The following is a 20,959-nucleotide window of genomic DNA, read 5'->3' as shown; positions in this document are numbered from 1 at the left end:
TTTTTTAAGTATTTGAAGAGAGCATAGGAGGGGATGAAAAAGAGCTCCTTGTCCTGCTACTTATTCTCAGAGGAATTTCCTATCCTTCTGACTACATCCGCTTCATAAAGACTTTCTTTCAACTACCTGAAGGTCAGTTTTTCTGCTAGTGAATTTAAGTTTAAGAGTAGCAGTTTTAATGAAATCACTTTCATACTAATACCACATATGGTGTTAGTACTTGAGAAGCATATCCAAAATAGAAGCTTTTAAAATTTATGTTTGATAAAGCATTTTACACTATTTTGCCACCTGAATACAACATCACTAGGTAACCTTTTTCCAAACATGCCAACTTAAATGTTTACAATTTAACATGAGGATATTTTGTTCCTAAACTAAAATGCATTTCAAGGGAAACACAAAGAGCAACTGAAACCATAAGATCTTGATTTAGCACACAAAAGCTTGCAGTTACAGTGGAAAAATCATGGCACTTATTTAAAGAATCAATATGATCCTATATATAAATCAATATAATCCTCTATGTGCCAATACTTCACTCAGGGAATCTTGTCAAAGATTCCTTACAGTCCTACTGTCTCCTGTTAGGAATTAAAATGAAATACTAAGGAGTAGAGAATTATATAACTTATATTTTACTCCTATAGTTAAGAAATTTTTGCATGAAATCATTATATATATATAATGTGCATGCAGTGCACAAATATTGTAATATATAGTGTATTCTATCCTCAGAGTAAAATTGAACAAAACTTGCTTATTTTGTTCTAAAAAGTCTTTAGTATTGAAATATAAGGAAAAGGTAGAATATGTTTATATTACCAGTGACCTCTGTTCTTAGTTCCCACTTCTTTAAAAGCTGGAGTAGTTATAGCCATCACGATCGTAATCATCATCTTTATCATTAAGTTTATATCCCAGAGATAATGAAAGGAACTTAATCCTTATGAAGTGAGAAAACCCTTTTGTGATCATCATAGTCTTTCTACATCCTACTTTTTCCATTTTCTCTATAACGTTGATTGATTTCATTGCCATTAAAACGTCCATTATAAAAATGTGAATAGGTTTATGAACTTATTTGAATACCTGGTACCAGTGACTTCAGAAGCCAACCAATACATTATCTATGAAAAGAAAGCTACCAGCTTGAGTTCCTTGATGTTGACATTGATGTATTATTCTTACTATGTGCAAGCCATTTCTAATCTATTATCAATTAAATATTTATGTATTTTCATATTTTACTGTTAGGAAAGTTTGAAAGATGAAAATATTAGCAAGACTTATTCTAGGGCTTGTCATCTTTGATGCTGCTGTGACTGCCCCAACCCCAGAGTCTATCAGCTATGATTCAGAATCCTACGATGCCACTTTAGAAGACCTAGATGATTTCTACAGCTATGAAAATGTGCCTATTGATCAAGCAAAGGTAAATGGTTCTTCCCATTCTTTAGACTTTTAACAGCATCAAATAAGGGATGACTGGAATTTTCTCATTGGAAATATATTTTTGCTTATTTCTAAGTGGAGAGATTTTATCTTATTGATTGCACAATCACCATTTATCCACAACAGGGAAGTCTCTTAGAAGGTAATGCTAAGGGTGGTTTTTGCTTTCTACCAGTTTACATTATTTGCCTCAAATATCTTCACCACATTGAAAAAAAATAGAGGAACTTCTTTCTAGTTATAACAGGTAAATTTAAAGAAAAGGCAATTAGCAAATAAAAGAACAAGAAAAAATACTACTTATACATTGAACAGAAAAGTTTGGGGGTAAAGATGAACTAAAGTAAATGAAAAGAAAACAGAAAGGACAATGGTTTGGACCTAATTTGCATCAAGAGTGAATGTACATTTCTGAATGATTGATTGCCTTTCTAGCAGTAGTATAAACTTGGGAAGAAAACATAACTTAGGTATGATATCATCCTAATGCTTGACGTTTCACACTTTTACCTAACTAAAAGATACAGGTAATTCTCATAGATCAGTAAACAGTGGACTCTGATATACTAAGCACTAGTTAATAAATACTATTGATAAAAATCTAACTACAGACAAAATACATGACGTCAACTTTAAAAGGTGATTGAAATTTTGGAACAACTAGTTTTGACTGCAAAAGATAAAATATTTAGACAATTACATATTCAACTTATACAGAACTTATATCTTATCAAGAAAACTATAGTATAAATGTTCAACATTGTTTATGTTGATTTGTGAAATGAGTGATATTTCCTACTTCACCATTTTTTACATGTCTCAATCACCCTGATTCAGTTTCCCCTCAACTTCTCCATCTCTCCAATTGCTTCTCCTTTAATAAAGTTTCAGTCCTATAGAACATAGAACATACACACAAACACACCACATTAAATATGTTAGAGAAAAAGAAATATATTAGATCAAAGATTTAATGAATACCCTCAATCATGCATTTTGAGTATTGTTGAATAGTGAATCTCAAGCTTACCTTTGCAGAAGATCCAATGTACAGTAGAAGAAATATTAGGTTTTCCTAAGCAAAATTATGAAAAAGATGTGCTTTATCTGCACAACGTTTAAACTCTTGCTATCAACATTTAAATTCTTGCTATCAAGATCCTTCTTATTGCCTCCAAACCCCTGGACATTCTCAAAAGAGGTACTGAAATTTTTCTGGCCATTAAGAAATTCCAGCTTATAAACACTTAGACAAGGAGAACTCACTATAAACCCTTACCTCAGTATTTTCATATTCTGTAATAGCAAACTTCCTGCAAGGCCCGGCATTGTATTGTGAAATGGCTCAGGTCTTACCCTATACAAACACCCCTAATTTTGCACTCAAGTATTTTTAAACAAACTAGGGCTCCAGACAACCACTAACAACTTCCTGTGGTGGACTTAAATATATTATTCCTTTATGATGAATTTATCATCAGAAACCTGGTTTTAAAAGAAATGTTATGAGTATAGATATTAATACACATAAGCATATGCTAAGATAAAAAGATGCATTTTAAAGTATAAATTAAATGTAATTGTGAACATTTGAAGGATTACTTCAATAGCAAAGAAATCAACCAATACTTTCATCATCTTTTTATGAAATTATAAATGGAAAAGAATAAAGGGTAAGTAACCATGCCAGTTGAATATTTAGCATCATGGATAAATTGGGATATCACTCCTATAATGTTATGTTATGTCACCGATGAACTTTAAAAAGGATTAGCTAGGTGGGGGTGGCCTAATTTTTGAGCCATTTATATCAGCATCTGGAGTAAGGAATAACATTTGGAGCATGTAAAGAATTCCACACAAAAGAACCTCAATGGGGTAAGCAATGCAAAAGATGTCTAAATTCTGAGAGAAACTAATAGCCTTCCATCACAGGGGGAACCTCAGTCCTCCACAAGCAAGGAACCTGGGGTTCTACATGACATGCAGCTCTGTCGTCATTGATTTTGGCCTGAGACCTGAGCTTGAACTAAGGGCCTAGGCAGTGACCCTGAGCCTCTTTGTGCTCAAGGCTAGTGCCCTACTACTTGAGCCACAGTGCCACGTCTGACTTCTTGTGAGTAGTTTATTGGAGATAAGAGTCTCACAGACTTTTCTGCCAGGGCTGGTTTAGAACAGTGATCTAAGATCTCAGCCTCCTGAGTAGCTAGGATTTCAGGCGTGAGCCACTGGCACTGGACTCAGACCTGGATTTTTTAGCCACAGAAAATTATGAATTAACAAAATGGCAACATGGCCAGACAATGTGACACACATCTATAATTCTAGCTATTCAGGAGGCAGGGCCTGAAGGATCATGGTATGAACGTAACCAGGACCAAAAATGTGTGTGACCTTGTTTACACAAACCAAACCAGGCCTCCTGGCAAACATTTATCTACTCAGGAGGCTGATGAAGGAGAACTGTGACTCCTTGCCTAACAAATGTGAATGTGAGAGGGAAGGGATGATAGGGGAAAAACAAAGGAGGAGGCAACAATGCTCAACAGGAAATGTACTCATTACCTCGCCCATGTAATTGTAACCCCTATGTACAGTATTTTTACAATAAAAAATGTACAAAAATGCACAAGAACTCTCTCTAAAAACATACAAAAGCAAAAACAGTGCTACTCAGGATGTAGCTCAAGTAGTAGAACACTTGTCTACCAAAACATGAGGTCTTGAGTTCCAACCTCACTGCAGAAAAAAGGCAACTCTATTAGCTAGCTGACTTATTAGATTTTTTGGTGTGTGTGTGTGTGTGTGTGTTTTCTCTTTCTTTTTTTTTTTTTTTTTTGTCAGACTGGGTCCTGAACTCTGGGCCTGGGCATTGTCCCTCAGCTCTTCAGCTCAAGGCTAACGCTCTATCACTTAAGCCACAGCGCCACTTTTGGCTTTTTCTGCTTATGTGGTGCTGAGGAATCGAACCCAGCGCCTCATGCATGCAAAGCAAGTACTCTACCACTGAGCCACCTTCCCAGCCCTGACTTATTAGTTTTAAGATACTAAGTTCATGGCACTATGACAAGCAGCAACAGAAATAAATACTACATGTAGTAACAAACATTGTTGTGAATGCTGAATTTGAATTAGACTACTGCAAGTTTGGCATTGTGAGTCCAGCAATTTACCAGGTCACTAAGCCAAACACCTCCACAAACTCAGTGTTGGGATTTCAATTGAGACCCGTGGACTTTTTAGTGGATGGGAGAAAGCCAGTAAACTATTTTTGTTTGGATAGTTCCATACATTAATAGTATACTGCATTATTTATTGATTTCTGAAAGCCTTGAATACCCACTGGATTCTATGTTAAAAGGTTTTAGAGCTAGCTTTCCAATCATAGTGCTACATATTACCAAGTGAATAAAACTCAAAAGTATGAGGTGTCTTTTAATGTAAACGTATGATAAGTCATGGATTATAGGCAACATGATCAAAACATGTACCTCTTGCTTTCTGATGAATAAAAAGCTAACCTGAAGCTAAATATTTTGCTTTGGGCATATTACATATTAACATTTAGTTTTTAAAGTGTTATCAATTGCTACTGTTATTTCAATGAAGATAGTAAGACAATGCAGTTAAGTAACTTGGTTAAGAATAAATAGTAATGATAGTTATGATAGTATCTTCTTATAATTGAAATTGACTTCCAGCAAAGTAATAAAAGATGGCATTGTCTTCGCTCTGTTTCCTACACTGTTCCAAACTATCATGTTAATTTGATATTGTTTTTAGTTGAACTAGATGCCAGAAAAAAATAAACTTCTATTTGTGGGTGATGTGAACTACAGATAACTGACTTTGTTATCTAATTATTGTAAGAAAGAATGTCTTCAGATTACTTCCAAGAATAACTGTAGATAGGCATTCTCCAATATTTATTTAAGTTCTAGACAAAAGATAACTACGGGTGTGTATGTGTTTGTGGGTGGGTGTGCTTGTGTATCACATTGTTTGGGAAAACATATCTAAACATTTTCTAAGAGGCTCTTTAGAAAACAACATTTTTCAAAAGTTTGTTTTCTCAGTATGGCTTAATTCAAGGATTTTTTTTCTGGAAATATCTATTTGGTGTTTTCTGTTTCTAATATTTAGTTTGGGAGTTGTAAATAGTCCATTTCTCTTAAATCAGAGAGGGCTTTTGCTCAGCCTAGCCTGGCTCAGTTCCCATAATTATGCCTCCCATGTAGTTGAGGTTATAAGCACACATGGTTTATTGGTTGAGATGGGGCTTCTTTAACTTTTTACCCCAACTGAACACTGCCATCCTAATTTCTACTTCTGGAATGAGAGACTCACTGAAGAAAAAAATTCTGTTGGTCTTTACCAGAGATTCCTTGCATGTGTATTAAACATTATTCATAAGATCACAAATATATTCATTTAAACTCTATAGGAAGCACAGATATTATATCCACTTCATAAGAATAACCAAGAGCTGCAGTGTTTGTCAAGGTTATTCAGCTAATAAATTGCAGAGTAAAATTTAAACCACATTCTTTCAACACCAACAGCGATAAATGGTAGTAAAAAGCCTCCTTGTTTTTCTACTTTTCTGTAATCTTGATTTCTTTTAACTGTGTCCAGTATAGAGGTCTCCATTCCTTGAAATTAAGTAATTTGATTATTAGAAATCAGACAAAAATTTTTCAAGTGATTATAATTGACACAATATCCAGTTCTCTGTTTGAGCTGTCAAAGCACTTAAGGGAACAAGAAGTAACATAATACTTCTGAACTTTTGAAAGCACTTCGGTTAGAAACCTGGGGAATGAGAAATCTTTGCCAAACACACTCCTGCCTCATCTACTTCAAGCCTAAACACAAAATAAAATTCAGGTTTTTTTGGTCATGTATCCACTGTGTGTCCACAGGTGACACTCTTTTTTTAATAAGTTTTTTTTATTGTGAAAATACTGTACAGAGGGGTTACAATCACATGAGCAAGGTAATGAGCACATTTCTTATCAAGCATAGTCGTCTCCTCCTTTGTTTTTTTCCTACCATCCTTTCCCTCCCATCTCCACAACTACATTCTCCCTCTCCCCCCACCCAAAGTGGTGGCACTCTTTTTGATAATGAGCAAAATAAATTTCAGCCCGAGAATTGTGTTCAAATTCCATTGTGCTTAACATGTCTGGTGCCTGATGCTAAACCCATACGAGTACATTCTTAGTAGCCAGGGTGAAAAGCTTATTCCCTTTTAATAGTAACAAGAAGGAATAGCATCAAGATTTATCTCTACAATGGTGAAACATGATTTGGGGAGATAGTTTTATTTTTTTTACAAAACAAAATCCCCCCAAACTTTTGTCTGTGATTAGATAAACTTCCAAATGATGTTTTTATTTCCAAATACTTTTTCTAAAAATAAATGGACATATCTACCATTTAAATATCTACAGATGGTCTAGGCTTTCTGTTTAGGAATTGGTTAACATAGTAGGTACCCCAACTTAAACTAGTAGATGAGGATAATGCTGGATGGAAAGGGGAAACAAAGGAGGAGGATACAATGCTTGATAAGAAATGTACTCATTATCGTGCCCATGTGATTGTAACCCCTCTGTACAGTATTTTCACAAAAAATATAAATAAAAATTAAAAAAAAAGAATATGGCTTTGCCTGGACAAAGACCATAGACCACTGGCATGCATACTACAAGGAATAGTGAGAGGAATTATTGGCTTTGGTGTTGCTCACTCATATATGCTTTTCTCTGTGCATTTGCCACAGTAAAGTGTTGAGTAACACAGATTCTCGAGTCAGAATCCCAACTTGCAGGTTTTATCTTTTACACCTTCTATAAGTACTATTGCTTTACCTTGTATACAACCCCTCTGAGCCTTAGCCTCCTATTATAATTTTTGAGGGTTAAATAATTTAAATATATTAACTATTTAATATAGAACTTAGGGCATAGTCAATACACATAGTCATCAACATGAATACTTTTACAATGGAATTATTCAGATACGAGCCCCTGAAGTTTCTACATTAGTGAGGACAATTTCTTAATCGGAAAAATGGGATTTGTGCTATGATGAAAACAAAACTTTACTGAACTCAGGTTTGCCTTAGGAACCAGGAATTAGGACAGATAAATTAGACCAAGCCCCTCTGTCCCTCAAAAATTTCAGACTAGTAGTTTAATAAATGGGTAATTTAATACAATTTTGGAAGGCAAAAATGATGTTGAAAAGATATGTATGCAAGATTTGTAGGTATCTATTGGGATGTAAGTATCTACAAGTTTATTTACAAAGTATTGCTGCAAAGTTAAATCCTCAAATTAGTTATGAGTTGTAAATCTGACAGTTAATGTGAGATACAGTTATTACTTTTTTTGTTGGTTGTAGGGTTTGAACTCAGGACTAGTGCTCTAGCACTTTGAGCCATACCACCACTCCTGGTTTTCTGGGGGTTAATTGGAGATAAGAGTCTCATAGACTTACCTGCCCCGGCCTGCTCTGAACCATGATCCTCAGATCTCAGCCTCCTGAGTAGCTAGGATGACAGGCACAAGTCACCATTGCCCAGCTATTTATTACATTTTACCTGTGTGCTTACCTATCATCTTTTATGAATATTATTTAGCTCATATGTACAAGTAATGCTATCATGTGTATAAAAGTAAACATATAAAGATTTATAAATATAACCTATAGTTTTACTTATAATTTATAAATAGAAAAGTCCTTAGAGAACACTAAAATATATCAAAGAACACATCGCTGAATCTATCTCAATCCAAGTCAATATCTGAGATTTGACATTCCACCCTAGATTCTGTGAATTATACCATAACACATCAAAGAAAATAAGCTTGTGTTAAGTTCTGCAATAAAATTAATTGCTAAGTGATGTACCTGCAAGAACACAAAGATGTTACGAATGTCTAAATAACCCCACACCAATAGTTATGTTTGTGAGGAAAGACTAAATATGTCTGACTATCCCTTCTGTGGTTTGGACTACCCCTTCTGTGGTCTGCATGTGTCCCAAAAGTGTTCACATGGCAGGACTCTGGTTTTCATTGTGGTGGTGTTGAGAACCAGTAAAAACCTTCAAGAGGTGAGAATTAGTGGGAAGTCTATAGATCATTGAAGGATCTGCCCTGAGAACTGACTGGTGTAGTTTTTAGAGCTCCTGGAGAATTTCCCTGAGGAAGGTGTTGGGGAGACTGATTCCTCTCAGGTCTCTCTGGTTTCTGTCCTACTATGTGATTTCCCCTTTATGTCCATGTTCACATACTAAGACCAACTACCATTAGACTCTCACTGGAGTTCAAACATAGGGAACAACTTAATCACAGACTCTCAATATCCAAAACTTAAGTAATTAAACCTCTTTTCCAAATATATTTCCCATGCTTCGCCACTGTGTTGATACAATAGTACAAAGCATCTTGCAAATTATAGTCTACTTTTTTTCAAATCTAAAAATATTAGAGCACAAATTTAGAATTTCTCTCCTTATGATGTCAAGTCCAAAATATGCAGTATAAAAGTCCCCTTTTCAATTCCTTTTTCCTTTTACTTCACCTCAGCTAGATAGATTCTTTGTTGTTGTTGTTTTTATCAGTCATAGAACTTGAACTCAGGGCCTGGACACTGTCCTATAGCTTTTTGGTTCAAGTCTAGAAATCTACCACTTTCTGGTTTTCTGGTGGTTAATTTGAGACAAAGAGTCTCATTGACTTTCCTGACTGTATTGGTTTTGAGGTGCAATCCTCAGATCTTAGCCTACTGAGTAGCTAGGATTTCCAAGCTTGAACTACCAGTGCCCAGTTAGATGGATTCTTAATGCTTGACTCAAGTTATTTTGTTCATTACAAATCAAGTAGATGTTTCCAGACAGTTTCTTCCAATGCATACTAATTTTATGAGTGTAGTGCTAATTCTCATGTTGCCTACATATTTAGAGAATAAAGTCTTGTTTGCCTCACAATGGATTCACTAATTCTGGCTCTCCCCCAAATAGTTACATTTATGCAAGAGCCTATTCTCAGAAACCATTATAGAGAGTTGCAAAAACTCAAGTGACTCATTGAAACCTGAGTAAAATCAGAAAATGGAGGAAAAAAATCTTAATTTTGCACTATTCAAATGCTGTTTCTACAACTTATATATTTAACCACAATTTTTAGAATCTCTCGCCAGCAGTTAAATTATAATATCATCTTCTATCAATCTTAGAGCAATTCTTCTGTAGGCATATCCCATTTTGAACAACAGCCTGTCACCTGAGATCTACGGCAGGAATTTTGGTAGTCTAGTTCTTTCTAGATAAGGGAATCCAAACCTCTAGAAAGGCACCAAATGTCCAGTGGCTTACTGAATACTTCATGTGGTTTGGACAAACCTAGAATTGAGAGTCATTAAATCAGGCAAACACTTGAAATCTTGCCTCTGTTTAGGGCAGTGTATAACTCTACAATGGTGGCTTTTTCAGTCATCAGGTCTCACCTCTAGCTTCTTTGTCTCGCTATATATCCAGAGCCTTCGATTTGCAATCTTCATACTAAGTCCTGAGTTTGTGGGTACTTGCTGTTGCATTCAGTGTGTGTGAGGTCAGGTGGCACACTGCTGAAATGAAGAATTTTCAGCCAGAAGGGTTCTCTGAACTGAATGGCCTGTGCTCCATGCCTTTACAATTGTGTTTTGCCATGGAACTCAAGAAGTCTACCTCCAAGAGAGTTTCACTGTTATTAGTGCCTTCTTTTGTTATTCTCCTCCACCGCCCCCCGCCCCGCCTCCCCCCAACTCAGGAATCTACCTCAGCTGATGTGGGGAAGTATTACTTTTCAACAATCTTCTCCTATTAGCAGGGTGATTTCTATTATGAAATGTTAAAAAAAGAAACCTCATAAACGTCAACAACTTGAGATACGTTTTTATCCCTTGGGAAAGAATCTTTCTTTCACTTTATGATGATAATGCTGGCTTATCTGGAGTCCTTTGTTATTGTGCCTCAATAAAGGCTGTGTTAGAAGAAACAATTTGCTTTGTGTTTGCATAGAAAAAAATTGATTTAGCAACAAACCCCACAGAGGCAACTAAATTACTCCATCAAAATAAAGAACTGAAATTTGGATGGTTCCAGTTATGCTTTTCAGTCCTACTTGTTTTCAGTTGCTCCCTGCTCCTGCCTGTATCTTCATGAAATTACTGAGATTCGTTTACAATATATTTTCTAAACTGTCCTTCTGGCATCCTTAGGTGGGGAACAAGGACATTTATGGGAAAGAGAAGATAATTATTCTATTAGATAATGCTTCTAAAGCCTTTGCCAAAGTATTCTTTATAATATTTGGACACATTCAATTAGAACTAGATGACTAAGATATTCGTTCCCAGAGCTAAGGAGATGTGGTGAGTCAAGTATTGAATAAACTCGAAGAAGACTGAAGGAGAAAAATCTTTTTTGGCAATGATAGCTGGAATGTAGCCATCTTGTGACAGAACAAGGAAGAAGAAAATAAACATGGGAGCAAAGGAAAAAACACCATTTCAAAAGACACAAAGAATAGAGAACTTGATTAAGTAAAAGCTAAAACAGTTATTGTTTGTTCTGCATTGAATGTTCTTGAGTTATGAATAACCACATACTTAGGGAGATTGAAAAACGTATTATGTAACACTGATACAAGATATCCTATCAAGTGAATACCAAACATTATGATGTAAGGATATTTTGGTGTAAGCAAAGAATATATTAACTAATTTTGATGTTTATATTACACTGATTTATTCATTATATAAGTGTGGACTTTGATGAACAAATGTTAAAATTTAGAAATAGAAAGACTTGTATATTTCTCAATTCATTCAAATTTAGCAAAGAAGATATTTCAGTACTACACCAAATATCAAGATCATTGAATGACTGCTTTTGTAAGAGAAGCTAAATAATGTGCATTCCTGTTATCCTAGTGTCGTACTGTGTGCTAGATAAATCAACCAATAGAAATGTTTGGTAAGTTAGGAGAAGCTGAGCAGGTCTGAGAACTCATCTTTCCAGGATGACATTTGCTGAGATCTTCTCTCCTCGTCACTGCCTCTGGGCTATGCACTTGTCATTTCTGGTCTACATTCTTTTGTGAACATTGTACTCCTAGACATAATCTGTGACATAAGTGACAGTTCTAAAGATAAAGATAAAGATAAAGATAAAGATAAAGATAAAGAAGACAACAGGCATAGACAATTTACTGTAAAGCAATTAACTCAGAGAGAGCCTTCCCAACACTAACTGATGAATTACAAATACAGGCAAGACCAAGGCCAAAATCACACATGGGAATGACCTTTTCATGTTTCTAAAGCTTAGGAAAACAACAAACAGAGCAGTCAATTCATAAGAAAATCAATGAAAAGTAAGGATAGAAAGGAAAAAGGATAGAGACAAACTGGAAGAATAAATACAGGCTCAAGACTAATTACATTTATATTTGAGTGTTCTTGACTGTAGCTTAGCAAAAGGGGACAGTGATGTTTTATATCTAGTATAGGTTTCAATAGCATAGCATAGAATTCAGCCACATGGACAGACAGGCATTCATGAGTCCCTGGCCTCATATTTTGTATATATTGTTTCACAGGTTCAAATGGCAGTTTAAAGATGATTAAAAGAAGGGAAAAGACAAACCCAAGTAAATTCTTCTTAATGGTAATAATAAATGCTCTCCAAGCACAGTACGTTGTGGGTTATAGTTTCTGTAAATTTGTTAAGCCAAAATAAGGGCATTTTTCTTTCCCTGGTTTTAAAAGTTGCTTATTTTATGCACAAGCAAGCGTGAACAGAACAGCTTCTGATAAACCCAAAAGCTATTTTGTCTCATTATATTGGATGACAAATGTGATCTTAGAGCTTCACATCAAACCAGTGGAAAAACAGTTATCTATAAAAGCAAATATGGGCAGAAATTTCCCTACAAAATTAAAGATTCAAGGCAATGTCTCTGGAATATGTTTTTCCCTTTAGACTGCTTCTATTCCATGAAACATCTGTTTCAATTTCCTCTCTTCCTGGAGCCTCCTTTTGGTCTCTGAAAATCCATTCCATCTGAATTGGCTTCATTCTACCCCCCTCTCCCCCCCCTCCCGCACCCTGATGAGATTCATATGTCTCTCCATAGATGTACTTGATCTTCTCAGCTAGAGATCTGACCAGGCTTTATAATATCTTTCTAGAGCATCAAATGCAAAATGATTTCCCTTTTGATTGATTTCATTCTTGAAATGTTTTCAAGTAGTAAGCATCCATGCATCCATTGAGCCCTTCCAGGAAAATGCCTACAGTTAAGCATAGAGCTATGAGTTAATGTATCTCCAATAAGAAAATCGTTTTAAAATTATGCTTTGTGAGTGCTTGTATTTTTGCCTACTAGGCTACATTGTAATGGTGTAAAGGTAAAAGACATAACTGAGTTAAGCATCCAATAGATTGGGATATGCATAAAGTAGATAGGTTTGTTGTTTCTTTCAAAGGGTTTGTTTCTGATGTGATGTATTCAGATGCATTTGAATCTCTTAAATATGTCATAAAATGATATGAGTATCTTTAAAATCAGATAGTTATTTAAAACAATCAGAAAATATCCAGTCTAACTACCTATCCCATAGACTGAAGTAATGGTTTGCACATCATTTGACATAAAGTAATTTAGAAAGTAATCTATGTGTGTTTTGCTCTTGTAAGCAAATAAAGCAGAGATGAGAGACCCTAGAAGTCCATATTAGAGAGGATTTGCTCTAAATGCAAAGAGTATTCTTACAAGTAAAAAATTATAACATCAAAGGTGCAACTCAAAACAGAAGCAAATATAATTTGAGAGAAACATGACTTGAAAAAGTTTCATTTTTTCAATTTTATAAACTACTCTGGTTGGCAAAACTCTCACAAAGGTCAGTTTGAGCAAATACTTTATTTGTGATCCAAATAATATTGAATGTATGGGAAGTTCATGTAATAATAAGATCACTCAGTTTTAATGTCACTGTACATATTGTTTTAGAAGGATACTTTCCAGTTAAATATCAAAGAACACTGTAAATTGTTGATGAAGAAGAGAATATTTACATAGAAGAAATGAGAGATTAAAAAATGAAAAGAAAATATACACGCTTTACTCATCCATTTTCTTCTTCAAGGGAGTTGAATGAGAGCTGAGGAGTGGAGGGCATTTGGGGTTTTACTTTGAGTAGTATCAAATTAATTTGAACCCTTCACAAAATAATTCAATTCTTATACATCTCTGCATCATCAGAAAACAATAAATAGGGACCTTCAAGCCCCATGAAATGAATGAACATGTAAAATGCTAAATGTCAAGAGCAAGGAGACAATTTCTAAAGTTTAAGAAATAAATCTCATCAAAAGCAACATTTGATAGTTCATAGATCCACTATGTGCTTGCACAAGCAAGCAGGCCAAACATCTTGTTGAACACAACACGAGTGACATCTTGTGGCAAAGAAGTTACATTTCCCATTCAGGTCCTTGAGACAGGGACAGGAGACAGAAAACTACCTGATGATTCATTTTCCTTTTGTGTTCAGATTGAAAGAGTGACGGTGATGCCATCTGGGAACAGAGAGCTCCTCCATCTAGGCCCCGAGATGGGGGAGATCCAAGAGGAAGAAGATGAGGAGGAATCCACCCCCAGGCTGATCGATGGCTTTTCCCCACAAGAGCCAGAATTCACAGGGGTTCTAGGCCCACACACCAATGAAGGTATATCGCAGACACATTAAACTAAGAGTGTAGTCTGCTTCCTCATCTCTCAAAACCACCAGGTTCTAGCTATGCAGTGGTCTTGCATGATTCAGAAAAATCTGACATATTACAATATACTAAGTTCAAAGCAGGAGCTACAAATGTGTATTATGCATACAAATATTAAACCATTTTAACAATTCATCTTTGGCCTGATGGGAAAAAACCAAATAACCAATGATTTGTGGAAGAAATCTTTGCATTTTAATATTACACAAAACCTTTGTGGTGGCAAAGATTTCTGAGAGAATGAGCATTGTTTTCAGAAGATGAAATCTCTGCCTTTACGATCAAACCATCCCAATTCAAAGTGATAAAGTGTTGACAGATGAGGGTGAGGATATGATACTTTGCACTGACTAAACATGTGCCATCTATGCCTCACCATACTGAGACCTTCTACTATTTAATCAATCACAACCTCCTGTGAGAGTGTTCATAATACTTCTTTCCTAATCCTGAGGAAACTGTAACTTCTTTCCTTATCCTGAGGAAACTGTAACTCAAGAGAGTAGTTTATCAGATGCAAGGTGGATATAGTGCTAGTCTGTTGAGATTTCTGGACTCTGTATTTATTGGAAATGTTTGCTTTATCAATTAAAAGTCTCTAGAAGTTACTTATTCTGCATTACTGAAACTTGATTCCTGTTGAGAAATATTTCAGTCTCTAAAATGTTCTTCTCTTTTTGAGGGTGGGGGTGGAGAGGGTGGAGGTGGGTCCTGGAGCTTGAACTCATGCCCTGGTCGCTGTCTCTGAGCATCTTTGCTTAAGAAATTTGTCCTGCCTTTTCATTCTTAAAATGGTTTTCATTCCTGTAGTTGTTACTATAAGTGATTGTCCTACTTAATGCCAATGAAACCTTTATAGGTACATTATTAGTTCTTGATCACCAACTACAAGTGGGGCCCTTTTATTGAATTGTTTGAATCAAATATATAATAAACGTATTATGTGTGCTATTTTAACTATATAAGAAAGCAATATCTCATAATTGCAGGGTTTTCTTTTTGCCACTCCTGGGCTTGAACTCTGGGCCTGGGCGTTGTCCCTCAACTCTTCAGCTCAAGGCTAGTGCTTTACCACTTGAGCTACAGTGCCACTTCTGGCTTTTTCTGCTTATGTGCTGTTGAGGAATCGAACTCAGGGCCTCCTGCATGCAAGGCAAGCACTCTACCTCTGATCCAACTTCCCAGCCCTCATAATTGCATTTTGAAAACATTTCTGAAGCTTATAAAAGCAATAACCATGATGTAGCCACTCTAAACTTTAAAGGAGATCTTTAGAATGTTATTGGGAGCACATTCAATCAAGGTATTTCCTTTTGATACTTCTTTTTTTTTTTTAAATCTATGGTTAAATAAGGAATGTGCCAGGTGAGAGATTCTTCTTGACTAAATATTGCTATCCACATTACTCCTAGAAAGATGCCATTACTCACATATTTACCTTTCCCTTTCAGACTTTCCCACCTGCCTCCTGTGTACTTGCATCAGCACCACAGTGTATTGTGATGATCACGAATTGCATGCTATTCCTCCACTTCCCAAGAACACTGCTTACTTCTACTCACGCTTTAACAGAATCAGAAGGATCGACAGAAATGACTTTGCAAGCCTGAGTATGGATGCTAGAATTGTGATGTTCTTTCTTTAGTGACTTCCCTGAACCTTTTATATTATAATGAAGTAGACAAAATATACCTCATAAATCAATTGATTTCCTACGTGAGCATCTCAGTTTGTTCAGTTAATAAGAAGAATAAACAATGAATGGCCAAGATGAAAGTCTTGTCAACTTAATATAAATCATAAATAATTACATGGACTATTTTCAATTGAAATAGATTTCAATAGAAATCATAAATAATATATACTAGTACTTACCATGATACATATGACATTCAGGAGAAAATGCAATGGTCATATATTAACTGAGTTTTAGCTGTTTTGAACAAGCTTCTATGAAAGTATACTTGCTTTATGATTGATGAATATAAGCTTATATTTTGACTTTATAGTTATTGCCAACTTAGAGTATCAGTTTCTACCTTTGTATAGTATTTTAACCACTTGAAGATTTCTTTTTATTGCCTGTATCTTTGGCTATTAGTAAATATTCCATATAGGAAAATATATGAAATGGAAAAAAATCTAAACAAAGTTTATGAAAAGTGTGAAGACCAATTTTTTTAAAAACAATGGACAAATTTCTTTGCTAATGCTATAAATTCTTGTATCTGTAAGTAAAGTAGGAGGACATAATTTTTTTATAAAATAGTTAATTAATTCCACTAACTCCAATACCAGGAAAATTCCTATTCTTATTTTCAACACGCATGACATTTTATATTCACATTTTGTATAAGTATACCATCATCAAGAGTACCTAGCTATCTGATTCATTTTTCCTCCTAGATAATTTAAAAAGGATTGATCTGACATCCAATTTAATATCTGAGATTGATGAAGATGCGTTCCGAAAGCTGCCACAACTTCGAGAGCTTGTCCTGCGTGATAACAATATAAGGCAGCTCCCAGAACTGCCAACGACTTTGACTTTTATTGATATTAGCAACAATAGACTTGGAAGGAAAGGGATTAAGCAGGAAGCATTTAAAGTAAGTTTTACATGTCATCTGATGGTTTTTCTCTCCTTTCACTTGCTGTCCATCCCAAGCCTTTTTATTTCTTTGGGCAGATTAATTTAATAACACTTTTAACCTCTAAAATAAATCCTGCATTCTGGAATATTCTGAGGTGTTCAAACACCCACCTACAGGGAGAGTCTAGAGGTAGATAAGCCAGCCAGTAGGATTTACCTAAAACTCTATTCCAGAAGAAAACCTGAAATGGTCAAAAGATGATTAAATTAGTATGTATGTTGCTTTGAGGACAGAAAGCTTCTAAATTATCCTATAGGATGTGTAGGATTCAGCTAACATTGATGATTTTGCTTTGTTGAAGATAATAAGTGTGGTACTAGAGGATTTGCTTTAAAAATAAAAAAACAGTAACCAAATAATTTTGTCACACAAACTTACCTATTGGAGCTATTCTTCTAAATATACCTTACACAAAGCATTTCAAAGTGCTCTTTGAAGACACACCACTGCATTTAGAAGACAGTTATGGTGGGTGATGTGTCCATGTGGCCACTATTTATCTGCCAGTGGTGGATGAGGTGTCTTCATAGCCAGAGAAAAGATGAAATCTCTAGGCATGGGCAGTGTTGAGTCATTGGTTTGGTGGGATGGCTGGACAGTAGACTAACTCTTGTCTATATCTGCTCTGTCTTGCTAGGCTGCCTTTTTCTTTACTAAGTTACCAGTCTTTATTGTGGAGGAATAATGCCTAGACCATGAAGGGAATTCTGTATCTTACCAAAATCGGAATGCAAATGCCCTCTATAGGAACTAGCTTCCTAGCTTAAAATGAGAAATTCATACTGAACAAAGTATGGTTCTTCCTAGGGATTGAGAAATAGATTTCATTTTCATAAAGTAACACTTGATCATAGCCAATGTTTTCTAAAATTAGGTCTTGTTATCTGGAAAACTTTGAAAAAAAGGCTAGATAGACATATTATTTTAAGGCTAGATAGACACATATTATTAGTTGCAAGGAGATACTTTTATTAAGTCCTGCATTTGAAATACTTACAGGACATGTATGATCTCCACCATCTCTATCTGACGGATAACAACTTGGACCACATTCCTCTGCCACTCCCAGAAAACCTACGTGCCCTTCACCTCCAGGTAGGCTTCTAATCATATGGTGAGCCTGAAGCTCCAGGAAAAGCAACACCAAACTGATGATGTATGTCTGGACACATGACCTACACATGGGGCAGATTTTCTGCTTCTTACTCTCATTGCTTCTATCTGATCACACAGTATCTGTTCATTCATGGCTCTATCTAGCTTGATTTGTAATAACCCTAGCCATTCTTTCTACACTCTTCAAGATTATGATGTATCTTTTGGATACACAGAAGTTCTTAATATAAGAAAAAAAGTAAAAGCTTCACATAATGAAAACAATATACAAGAATTAGAAGTGGAAGAGAAATACAATAGCAAAAGATGAAAAGATGAAGTACTGGCACGGACTGTAATATATATGACTTTTGAAAACATGGATGCAAATTACAAAACTGAATCTCACAATGTGGTTTAATGATTCCATTTATGTAAATTCTCAAGAAGAAAAATGTCCATAGAAACAGAAAGTAGACTAGCAGTTGTCGGTGCTGGGGTGGGGGGAGGAAGAGGATAGTCACTGTTAATATACTTGGAGTTGCTTTTGTTGATATTGAAAATATTTTAAAATTATATTGCTGAAAACCCACAGTACCATTCATATTATACATTATTTTTGGTTGGTCATGAGGCTTGAACACAGGGCCTACGTGCTGTCCCTGAGCTTTTACACTCAAGGCTAGTGCTCTATTACTATGATCCACAGCGACAGTTCCAGTTTCCTGGTAGTTAATTGGAAATAAGAGTCTCATGGACTTTCTTGCCCAGATGTTTGGAACTGTAATTCCTGATATTTCCTCCCTCTCTCTTTATTTTCAACCTAGCTAACTTGAGTGTTAAATGTGGAGAGAGATACATTGCTTGCCAGCTCATTAGGAGTTTGAATTTGATATTTTCTCTTCCTGTAAGTCTTCTTTTGGTTCTTCCCAGGCCTCTGCCTTCTTGTCATTCTATTCTCAGCTCAGTTGCTACTTCTTAGGTAACTTCACAGCCTCTATCCTTTCTTTCTAGTACTCTTGGTTTTGGGGAGTATTTTTTTTATTCAGTCGATTTTCTGATATATTCATTTTATATTTTGCTGACTAACATAATCTCCATAAAGACAGGAATATGCTTATTTTGCTCCTTTATTTATATATGCTTAGCATGTAATAATCGCCCAATGCAAATCTTTTTTTTTTTTTTTTTTTTGGTCGGTCGTGGGGCTTGAACTCTGGGTTTTGGCGCTATCCCTGTGCTCTTCAGCTCAAGGCGAGCGCTCTACCGCTTGAGCCACAGCACCACTTCCGGTTTCTTAGTGGTTTATTGGAGATAAGAGTCTCACAGACTCCTGCCCGGGCTGGCTTTGAACCGTGATCCTCAGATCTCAGCCTCCTGAGTAGCTAGGAGTACAGGTGTGAGCCACTGGCGCCCGGCTCCAATGCAAAATTTTGATTGAGGAAAGATACAAAGAATGAAAAGAGCAAAATAGGTCACACACAGTAAATGCTGAGGATATGGTATGTCTTGTCTTATAATTTATTTTTATGTTTTCTAGAATAACAACATTTTGGAGATGCATGAAGATACCTTCTGTAATACTAAAAATGTAACTTACATTCGCAAGGCATTAGAGGACATTCGATTGGACGGAAACCCTATCAATCTCAGCAAAACTCCACAAGCATATATATGTCTACCTCGTTTGCCTATTGGGAGTCTTGTATAAGTTCAGATAAGGATTGGAGCCATGACACTTGCTTTCACAAACCAACTCTTAATGGTCTTTTCAGAAAACAGAAATCAACATGTTTTCAAAATTATGTTCTAAAAGATAATGCAACTACACAAACTCCAACTAAAAATGTTAAGATATGATAAATATCAAATGAATTAGGAATCACCCAATAAAATAATGGACTGAGAAAAACTATGTGATAGGAAATATGTCATAGATGGTCTTATAATTCTTGATAACTTGGTGATTCATAGCCTATCTCCTTTCAAATTAAGTATATGATAAAGAACAACTGAAAACACACACATTAGATCTTTTCCCAAGCTTAGATGGTTTTAATTAACTTTTATATTCCTTTTTGCTCACTAATGCATGTTTTCCCCTAATGCACAAATAAAAAAGATCATAAATAAAATAGTACATGTGTTGGAAACTTACAATGGCCTTAAAGGGAACTATTCATTATAATTGCAATTTTGAGGGATGATGTTTTATGATGTTAAATACTTGTTAACTCATTTTAGAGTGGTCTTAAATTGACTAGTTATATGGTGTGTTTTTGTGCATGTATAAAACTAGAATATGGAAAACTGAGCCAATAAAAGATGTGATGATAATCATATTAGGGAAAAAGCTAAGAAACGCTTTGTGGAGCAATGTAATCTTTCAAAAATGAGTATCCATAATAAAGATACACAACTCAAAATCCTAAGACATCCAAAAATGGTAGAAATTCAAGGCACATTTCCTTTCAGGTTCAAAAGCCCAAGGTTCACTCACTAGAAATAATGGTTTCTTACATACATCTTTGAAGTTTTCCCTGAAAAAAAAAAAACTTGCATATAAACAATTTCTTCCTTTTTATATAAATTTGTATGCATTTCATATATATGATATATATGCAACATGTATATATATATCACTTTTATGTCTCTATACACAAACACTTGTATTTTTAAATACAAAAGATCATTTATAGTTTCTTTTTTTCATTTTAAAACATTTTGGTGATATTTACATACCACCATAGCTCTACTGATTCTGAAAACTGCCAATTATTCCATTATATGGATCTATTATTTGCATTTACTCCCAAATGATAAAATATATTGATTATATGTAAACACATTTGTGTTCATGTGAGAGTACTTCCGTTCATAGAAGTAGAATTCTTGGTCAAATAACTATCTCAAATGT

The 20,959-nt window shown here is 35.2% G+C and overlaps 1 protein-coding gene across 1 annotated transcript; it reads left to right on the top strand.

Moving 5' to 3' along the window:
* Positions 1-1,270: 1,270 nt before the first annotated feature.
* On the top strand, positions 1,271-19,753 carry Epyc (epiphycan). The gene is made up of 6 exons (XM_070036981.1): positions 1,271-1,435; positions 14,068-14,242; positions 15,745-15,903; positions 16,700-16,902; positions 17,947-18,042; positions 19,583-19,753. Exons 1-6 carry the CDS (start codon positions 1,271-1,273, stop codon positions 19,751-19,753), a joined length of 969 nt encoding a protein of 322 aa, XP_069893082.1.
* Positions 19,754-20,959: the final 1,206 nt, after the last annotated feature.

This window comes from Dipodomys merriami, unplaced genomic scaffold (genome assembly GCF_024711535.1).
Source record: "Dipodomys merriami isolate MVZ:Mamm:240054 unplaced genomic scaffold, mDipMer1.0.p SCAF_10, whole genome shotgun sequence".
In the NCBI taxonomy this organism is placed as follows: Eukaryota; Metazoa; Chordata; class Mammalia; order Rodentia; family Heteromyidae; genus Dipodomys; species Dipodomys merriami.
This window is presented reverse-complemented; position numbering and strand designations above follow the sequence as displayed.

What these genes read in the sequence shown, in the direction of transcription:
- Epyc (XM_070036981.1), top strand. Translation starts at nt 1,271, where the DNA reads ATGAAAATATTAGCAAGACTTATTCTAGGGCTTGTCATCTTTGATGCT. An exon ending in AAATGACTTTGCAAGCCTGA is followed by an intron (nt 15,904 to 16,699) that starts GTATGGATGCTA and finishes TTTTCCTCCTAG; the next exon opens with ATAATTTAAAAAGGATTGAT. An exon ending in TTAAGCAGGAAGCATTTAAA is followed by an intron (nt 16,903 to 17,946) that starts GTAAGTTTTACA and finishes AAATACTTACAG; the next exon opens with GACATGTATGATCTCCACCA.